The sequence below is a fragment of the Bombyx mori genome, chromosome 5, assembly GCF_030269925.1.
Source record: "Bombyx mori chromosome 5, ASM3026992v2".
Lineage (NCBI taxonomy): Eukaryota > Metazoa > Arthropoda > Insecta > Lepidoptera > Bombycidae > Bombyx > Bombyx mori.
Window position 1 is genome coordinate 9,015,826 of NC_085111.1, and position 9,816 is coordinate 9,025,641.

The 9,816-nt window shown below is 35.0% G+C and overlaps 1 protein-coding gene across 3 annotated transcripts; it reads right to left on the bottom strand.

The window, feature by feature from the left end:
* Nucleotides 1-4,105: 4,105 nt before the first annotated feature.
* LOC134198915 (piggyBac transposable element-derived protein 4-like) lies at nt 4,106-7,350 on the bottom strand. Of its 3 annotated transcripts, none has more exons than XM_062668670.1 (3): nt 6,990-7,350; nt 6,439-6,679; nt 4,106-4,923 (listed from the first exon to the last, which is right to left on the bottom strand). In XM_062668670.1, exons 2-3 carry the CDS (start codon nt 6,677-6,679, stop codon nt 4,709-4,711), a joined length of 456 nt encoding a protein of 151 aa, XP_062524654.1. In that variant the 5' UTR covers nt 6,990-7,350; the 3' UTR covers nt 4,106-4,708. The 3 variants fall into 3 exon arrangements, with proteins under 3 accessions (XP_062524654.1, XP_062524653.1, XP_062524652.1); XM_062668669.1 differs by having other exon boundaries at nt 5,375-6,679; XM_062668668.1 differs by having other exon boundaries at nt 4,106-6,679.
* Nucleotides 7,351-9,816: the final 2,466 nt, after the last annotated feature.

Consider the following 9,816-nt stretch of genomic DNA (forward strand, 5'->3'; position numbering starts at 1 on the left):
CACTCAATAAAACCGATATTTTATAATCTCTTGTTGCGAAAATCCCGATACGACTGAAATCTGAATCTGATCTTTGATTTTGATGAAACTGATCTTTGTAAAGTTGATTACATATTGTTGGGCCCACTATCTTTTGTTTCTAGGTATATGGACAGATGCGTTGGCAGCCCGATTAGTGTTAAATTCTAAATTCAAATGAATTGTATTTTGAAAATATAGAATTTTATTTTCAAATTCAGTTATTTATTTGTTGGTTAGTTTTGTTTTTGTTACATTCGTATTTTCATCACTATCGAGACAGTAAAAACACGAGTAATTATGGTATATGAGCTCCGTCGCGGTAGCAATGCCGCACAAACGGCGCACAATATGACGTGTACGGATTGAACATTACAAAGGAGCCTACGACTCATTATTGATTTGAACGCTTCCGATATGGAAATTATAATCTAATATAATGAACTCCGTAAGGTCAACAACAACGAATTAAAGGCGATAGTAGAAGCTTACGATACTCAATCTGTCGCTGAATTAGCAGCATCTTTTAACGTTTGCATCAAAACAATATTAGTCCATTTTAAAAATACTTAAAAATACGTAAACGTAACTTTAACGTACGTAAACGTAAAATACGTAAAAAAACTTGATAAGTGGGTGCCGCAAGAACTGAACGATTGCCAACTTAACAAAAGCGATAAAGTATACTTTGCGTTGCTTAACAAACACAGAAATGAAGGGATTTTGAACAGCACTGTCACTGGATGAAAAGTGGACTCTCTGATAGTCGTAAGTGATTGATCGGTAAGGCAATAAATAAACTGAACAGAAAATTATCCTTAAAAAAGTCATGGTCTCATGGACCTGTTTGGCGGTCTAGTGACGGTTTAATTTATCGCAGCTTTTTACCAAATGACACCAGAATTACTGTATATATGTAATGTGAGAAATTTGATCCAGTTATGTAGAAGCTCATGAATCTCTTTGCGCCACCAAATTTCTAATTTTTTTAAAGATTGGACAACTTCTAGCCATTGACAAAATTCGGTACCCGATAGACAGTACAAAATGCCTTTGGAGAGTTTGTTGGCTCCTGTACACCTGACTTTTTCAAGAAGGGCGTTGAAAAATTAATAAGGCGCTGGCAGAGATACATCATTTTATTCATAGACATAAGAAATATACAAAAAATCTTCTTTCAAAAAATCTCAGAACTATCTTTCCGTACTTAACGACAATTTTGTAGGTAAAAGACCTAATAAATAAAATATTTTTTACTAAATCTCACATTTTTAAATACCAAATGAAAACACATTCCATTTTCTTCATTTGTCTGTTTCTTCTGTTTTTTCTGTTTATTTTTCATAATAATATCAAAAATGTACAACAAAACGTGTATTAATTAATCAACCTCGGCACTTTAATGTGTGTCTCGTGTTTTGATCATCTTAAGTATTCCATAATGACATATAAGCAACATTTGAATTTCCTTATTTTATGGCAATGTTCTTTTAGAGAAGAATACTTAACTAGTATTTAATTTTATACATTTTTTTTATGTTGTTAACTTGTGTTGCCACTGCTACTTTTCCTGAGAATGACTAATTATTTTTAAAGTGTAGGCTTACAGTAGTACAAATGAAAAATCTGACACGCTACTACTGGTGGTAGGACCTCTTGTGAGTCCGCGCGGGTAGGTACCACTGCCTATTTCTGCCGTGAAGCAGTAATGCGTTTCGCTTTGAATGGTAGGGCAGCCGTTGTAATTATACTGAAACCTTAGAACTTATATCTCAAGGTGGGTGGCGCATTTACGTTGTAGATTTCTATGGGCTCCAGTAACTACTTAACACCAGGTGGGCTGTGAGCTCGTCCACCCATCTAAGCAATAAAAAAAAGCGCTATTGAAATTAGAAATGGCCTTACCCAAAAATATAAAAAATTCTGAATCGCAATTATTCACAATTATTTCGACATAAATAATGGTGATAATGTAACTCGATTAGAGCTATTTGTATGGACATCCACAAAACAAAAGACGTTATCAGTCGACAACCTTCGTAATGGACAAACATTCTGATCGATGATATATCCATTCGCGCTGTTCACTAGTGAATATTCTTTATCTATACATCTATACATATAAATAAAATTGGAGTGTCTGTTTGTAATATTGAAATAACCGCTTCTTACTACATGCATATGAATAAATATATGGAACATACACCAAAATAACATTTATTACAATTTTTGTCTATCTGTTTATCTGTCTGTCTGTTTGTTCCGGCTAATCTCTGGAACGGCTAGACCGATTTTGACGAGACTTTCACTGATAGGTAGCTGATGATATAAGGAGTAACTTAGGCTACTTTTTTTAGACTAACTTCGCCTTGCGGCATCACCCGCGGTATGACAATAACCGACGACAGTAAGACCACGGGACTCATTTATCAATAATAACATTTAATGTTTCCGAAGCGATATTGTATTGAATATTGAATATTGCTAGTATTGAATAAAATTTCTTAAAATCATATCTTCTGCAATGGTTCCCAAGGTGAAGTAGTGCTAATTTTGTAACGTTAAATTATTCTGATTAGGTTAGCGTTCATATAAGACAATTATTACTAATTAGATGCGTTATACGGCAATAATAATACATAACAGACATGGTACATGTTATGCGAGCAATCAAACGTTGATTCATTTAAGGTAAACAAACGTAGTAGATATATTTCCTCTTGTTACACAATCTCTCGAGTTCCCTTTGGTGTAACACAGCGCGTAGTTTCTTTTGTGCTAAGCGTTTTTCTATGTCTAATGTTATTCTTGTTATTGTCATTTATTTATTTACTAAAAAAGTACTGCCACATTACAAATATTTAACATTGAAAATAAAACTATTTAATTTATGGCCTGATGCATGTGACAATAACGGCGTACATAACATTGGCAATTCATCGGCCCGAAGATGGAATACAATAATAAAAATAAAAAGGATACCTAACGAAAACATACTTGAAATTCAAATTTAACAAGTAAAAAGAAAAGAAGAAATGTCAATATAATATCAAGCAACAAGTCAGTTATAAATTGTTACAGAAGTACGATTATATCAGGATGCGCACCGAGTGTATTCCAGCCTTGATGACAATTTTACGATTCCATTTCACGTATTAAGCGGATTTAATATCAGGACGGAACGTTTGAAATTTACCGCTAAATAGAATCAGTGTTAGTTGCATTTGCATACATATTGCGTGTATGGTATACTTATTTTTTTTGTTAAATGAATTATCCCCACAGTAATTATTTTCTGCCATGAGCACCGAACCCTTCCATATTCCACTGCGTTTTAAATATTTGCCGCATGTTGGAGGGAAACGCGAATTAAGCGGTGTTTTTTATGTTTGTACATATTGTCTCGTTATAAAATTTTAATACAATTATCTATCTCTTCCATCTATTTAACACTATTTAACACGTTCGCTGACAGTGAGCACTTACCCTGACATCACAAAAAGGCAGTGAAATTCTCTATACAAAATGATGAACGTCTCCCGACGTAGTCTCGTATTGGATATATGTTTGCTTATCTAAATGTGACACTACGTTGACAGACGTGAACGTTTTACGACGTAGTGTCATAATGGCTACATATTCGATCGCCTCAATCTGGCACTACGTCTACAGACGTGGACGTCTGTCGACGTAGTTTTGTGTTGAATACATGCTTGCCTGTTTTATAGCTAAACGACGTCGACAGACGTGAACGTTTCTCAACGTAGTGTCATATTGGCCACATATTTGACTGCTTAAACAAGCACTACGTCTACAGAAGTGGACGTCTGTAGACGTAGTTTCGTGTTGAATACATGTTTGCCACTCTTATTACAATACTACGTTCACAGACGTGAACGTTTCTCAACGTAGTGTCATATTGGCCACATATTGGACTGCCTAAAGCTGGCACTACGTTTTAAGACGTGGACGTCTGTCGACGTAGTTTCGAGTTGGTCATATGTTCGCCTGCCTAAGTGAGACACTACGTCGAAAAATATCTTATATTCTTGGGATCTTCTGAGGAAAGATAATAAAACACATAATATTTGTAAAATAATCAAATATTTTCAAATATTAAACCTCCTACAATAATTTGTGACTTATAAAATAATCGAAATTTCCCAACAAAAAACAAAAAAATATATTAATTATTATAACATCAAATGGTATGGTATTTTTCAATATCTGTACGATGAAAAACAGATATAGTCTGAAACTTATTCAAATACACGTAATAGATACATATTATATATAGGTATATATTTCTTACACAATAATTACAAATTATTTGGTATTGTAATTAGGAACATTCCAATGATTATATCATATGTTAAACGCTTAAATTATTATAAATTATAATATTTTAATACGCTATCGGAAGTTATAAATTAGGATCTTCTATAACAATCTTTGTACATAATAAATAATATACAAAGTTTGGACACTACGGCAACGCTACTAACAAACAATAAAAAGCCCTAATATAATTAACTCAATAAAAGAAAACAATATTAAACATATAAGTACCAAAGTAATAAAAAAATAGGTCAACATATCCTAGTAAATAATTATAAAAATAGGAACGTATAAAGTCTCAAAAAATTAAAGTAAATCTGCAAAATAAGGTTTTGAAGAGTCAGACTACGATTTATTGTTCTTGCTGTTCAAGAATTTGGTGATAATCCTGGAAACATTCAGGACATAATGGAGGAAGTCCTGGACAACCAATGCACCTGTAGCTAGTTTCGACCCTCTTCTTATTCTTGGAACACATTTTACACATCAGAAATGAGTATTTTTTCTTAGAATTTTCAGGTGCAGGTTGGCGTTTGGGCCAATGACCCCAAAATTTTCGTTCTTGATCTGCAAATATGTTCTTTTGGGGGTTATTGTGTTTTCTGCTATTGTGTTTTTTTAAATCTAATACTAAATCTTTACCCTTACAGTTTTCTTTCAAATCTATTAATTTTTTTATTAACTCCTCCCGATATGAAGATAACTCATATTTTGGGTTTTTCAGTACAAATTTCTTGTATAAGTAATAAGAATTCCATACAGCGGTATCCAAAAGATGAAAAAGTACTTTTTTGTACCAGCGTATAGTTTTCCTCGGCGAAGAATAGTAACTTATCATCTGGTCAGACCTATCTACACCGGACATGTATTTATTATATGTTGCTACTTCAATAGGCTTCTTAACTATTTTCCCAAACCTGTTTGTTGTTTCTATAATACGGGGGTGTTCTCTAGTGGTCAACATAATCACTGGTCGCTTATCAACCCATTTGCTAACATACACTTTATTTTTCCTTACCCAAACATGATCACCTTTTTTTAATTTTCTGTCCACTACTTCCTTTGGATTATCTTTTCTATTAACACGAAGAGTACCATTTGTATGGGTTTTCAAATCAAAAAGTTTCTGAGAAAGAGTGACCGAATTGTAGTAATTATCCATGAAGAGGTGATGTCCTTTCAATAAAAACGGTCTCATCAATCGCATTACCAACCGTTCAAGCTTCGTTACACCTCTCAATTGGGTATTCTCGTCTTTTCCGCTATACATTATTATATTAAGAACATAACCATCAGCCGTTGCCAAGACATAGAATTTAATCCCATATCTTGCTTTTTTGGACTTTATGTACTGCCGAAAGTGAAGTCGGCCTCGATACAATAGTAAAGATTCATCTAAACTAAGCTCTTTATCAGGTTTGTATATCTTTCTAAAATTCAATGTCAACAAATCAACAAATTTGTTAATCTTTTCTGCGCCTTTTGCATCCAGTTCTGAACAACATATACATCGAAGTATCTGTTCATATCGCCGCGAAGACATTGTATATGAGAACACAGGATGATAATATAGTGGATCATCATAAGTAAATAGTTTTTGTTGTTTAGGAGTGCGAATATGTCCATGTAATAACGAAAGTCCAAGAAACTTTTTCATCTCAACAGTCGTAGTATTTCGAAAATTTTGAGACCGGGAATATCGGGTTGACGGTTTGTTTGACTGACACAAAGCTGTACCATAATTATTAGTACACTGGACCAGGTACTCGAGTAACTCTTTTGGAAACACGTGATCGAAAATTTGTTCAATGCTAGTCTGAGAGGTAACGTCAAACTGAACGCCATATGACTCGACATCGAATTCAAAATCAGGTATTTCTTCTGTGCTATGTAACCACGGTATCTCCTCTGGTACAGGAGATCTTATCCGATTTTGCACTGGTTCTGAATCTATATCATTGTCATGTTGAGATATAAGAAGGGATGGTAAGTCGTCTACTGATTCGGAAATCGGTTCAGCATTTTCGATAGTTCTATCGTCCTGATCAGAATCTGAACTTCTAATTGAGATATCAGACTTACTTGAATCCGATGAAGCCACAGGGCCTCCAGATATAATTCGACGAGGTCTTATAGAAAATATTTCCTCTGATGAACTGGATGCACCAGTTTCTTCTATATTTTGTGGTTCATAGTTCGTGTCAGAACCATAATCACCGTCATTATCCTCGAAGGGATCTAAATCTGCTTCAGATGGCGAATTTGATGAAAAATCGTCGAACAAGCGTATTTTTGGACGTTTCTTTGAACTTTTTGCTGACATCTAAAATTAACAAATTGTTCAATTGGTAAATCAATCAACAACCTATAAAATTTCCAAGCTGGGCACAAGCTTTATCACATTAGAGGAGTAAATTAGCAACGGCTAATTACACGTAAGGTCATGAATTTTATTCTAATCCGACACTATAATAATACTACTTTGACCCAAGTATTTCAAGGAAAGTCTGTTATTTAGTAAATAAAAATACCTAAGTAAATACTAACATCACAAAATCTTATAAATACATAAACATAACGATGTTTCAATACAAATAAACACATAAAATATCATTTTTGCAAAATTTACTTACTGTTTGAGTGACGTAAACACGTGGTTGTTCACAAAATGGCACTGGCCGCACTGATTGATCGAGAAATTAGCGTGCGCTCACGCCGGTGGACGTAGTACTTATATACGAACTGTTTACGTGTGTGCGTGAGCAACTGAGACAGCAATATTAAACTACCCACAAAACAATCATGTTACGACAGTAAGAAATGTGAGATTGCTTACAATATGACAGTGAATGCTATTCTTCATATTGCTTCTATTAGAAGTTGTCGTCCGACGACGTACTGCCAATGCTCATAAAAGTTATTACCCCGTCCTTCGACGTACTGTTATACCGCAATATGTTAATTTCCCGTCTAACGACGTACTGTCAGCGAAAGTGTTAATACTTATAATAATTTATGTCTTAAAAAACATATGTATCATCTGATTTTTAACTTCTATTAAACAAAGAAAAACTTAGCTGAGTCAACTAAAGAATTTTTTTAATTGCTCAGACGGGTGGATTAGCTCTCGGTCCATTTGTTGTTACGTTGTTGACTTGTAGTTAACGGAGCTTATAAACATCAACAACATAAATGCCGCCATCCATCTTAAGACATGAATTCTATAGGACAATGGCTGCCTCACCCTTCAAACCGGAAATATTGTTTTTAATTATTTTATTTTTTCTTAGATGGGTGGACGAGCTCACTGCCCACCTGGTTTGAAGTGGTTACTGGAGCCCTTAGACATCTACAACGTAAATGCACCAACCACCTTGAGATATAAGTTCTAAGGTCTCAGTATAGCTACAGAAATTGTCAGGGTGGTGGCATCTACCCGTGCGAGCTCATAAAATGCCCTTCCACCAGTACGGAATGAAATCAGCGTTTTTATAGTGTTTTTATTTATTAAATATAAAAGGTATACAATTCTCGCTTAACTTAGCTTCCCAAACATTTGTATAAAGTATGAAATGTTTGTGATTTCCTTAAAGCCTTGGTTCAATCATAGGAGTGATAGCATCGTTAATGAGAATTGACCTCACAACGTCCGACCCAGATATTAGGCAATTAACACGTACCTACAATTTACCTGAAGATACCTCTGCTACAATTACAAATTCTCGAAATTTTGCATTAATCGCTGGTTAACCTAAATTATCTAAATTAATTCCTTTTATGTTTTTATTACACATGGTTTTTAAGATTTTTTTCTTTTAGACGTGTAGAGGGACTGAAAAGACGAACAGTTAGTATTAGCATCTCGTCTATTTCTGCGAAGTATTAGTGGATTCCGGTTCGAAGATTTAACAATGCAATAGATACTTAGAACTCATGTTAAATTGGACTCTTGTATCAACGTGGTTCGGAGTTCGACTAAAAGCCTACGATAATAGATGTTGATATTGAGTGAGGTTATAAAAAGGGAAAATACAAATGTAAGCACAAGAGGTAGGAAGATAAGTGACAAAAAAGTGTGGGCTATTTTCCAGTCCTATCCTATTTGCCAGTACCCTAGAAGAACTATGCTGACTTCGCCTGACTGGTGGGCTCAGCTTGAAACTGTTCGCTAGCATCTGTAGCAAGGGCAATACTTCACTGAATTTACCACCGGATCGGAATCGCCACCTACTTAAAAGGTTCGGCGAGAAAGTCAGTGGGTTGAGTCTATGGGTTAAGTTGCACGTCGTACTCACCAACCACGTGGAAAGAACTGAGAATTTATCCGGAAGGACATGTCTAGAACGACGACGGCTGTTTGTTACCCACTCATCTGGTTCGGTGATGTAACTTATGACAGCTATTATAAAAGAGTTATCGTACCGTACTGCTTCGTTAAAGAAGCGTTCTGACACTATCTTCAGATACTTACTAGTCGGTTCTAGATGTAAGTTGTCGAGAAGATGTATATTGCTCACAAACATACTTCCGACGGCTGTCCTACCAAAAAGGGGCTATATTCTTTGGAGGGTGTTTATGTGGGTGCGGGCCGTGTGAGTGAGCACTACACTTGCATAAGTCATGACTATAAATATGCAAGCTTTGTAGTGTTGAATTTTAAAACAGGCACAAAGAGTTGAAGATAAATTTCGTGTAGACCCGTAATGTAGGTGTCCATTGCCATATTTTCTGGCAGTCCGCCAGTCGGTGTCACAGAAGCACGTTTTATTGTTATTCACTTTATTAAACAGTTTTTCTCGAATGTCATCATATGTCTTAGGAAATACTATAATATATCATGGATTCCTCGTATTTTATTTCAAATATCACTTGTATTCAATTTCTGTATGTATAAAATCACAAAAAATAGGTCGGCCATTATGTAGACTATTTATACAGTCCGCGTTAGCGACGTCTTCCGCATTTTCAATATATTATTGGGTAAATTTATCTTATTTCACACATTCTAGACGCGCAGCTATATTTTCGATTCCGGTCGTTTGGAAATTTGAGATGGAAAATATTTTGCTCCTAAATTATTTATGCTAAAGCCTTATATTCATATAATGTATATATATAGGTATATTGTACCACGGATGACACATAAGGTTTTTGTGGGGAGTTTGTACATTTGCGGTAGGCAGCGGCTTGGCTCTGCCCCTGACATTGCTGAAGTCCATGGGCGACGGTAACCACTCACCACCAGGTGGGCCGTATGCTCGTCTGCCTACAAGGGCAATAAAAAAAAAATTAGAATTCTCTATGCAAAGCATTCCATATATTGTATGGTAAACATTTACACCATCATAACAATTTTATCCTCATGCCAAATATAAACCAAAAAGAAAAACTTACACAGAGATAAACAAAAAACTAAAGATTCTCACGTTTTTACTTTTGTTTCAGTCACTTTGACTGTGG

What these genes read in the sequence shown, in the direction of transcription:
- LOC134198915 (XM_062668668.1), bottom strand. Translation starts at nt 6,679, where the DNA reads ATGTCAGCAAAAAGTTCAAAGAAACGTCCAAAAATACGCTTGTTCGAC.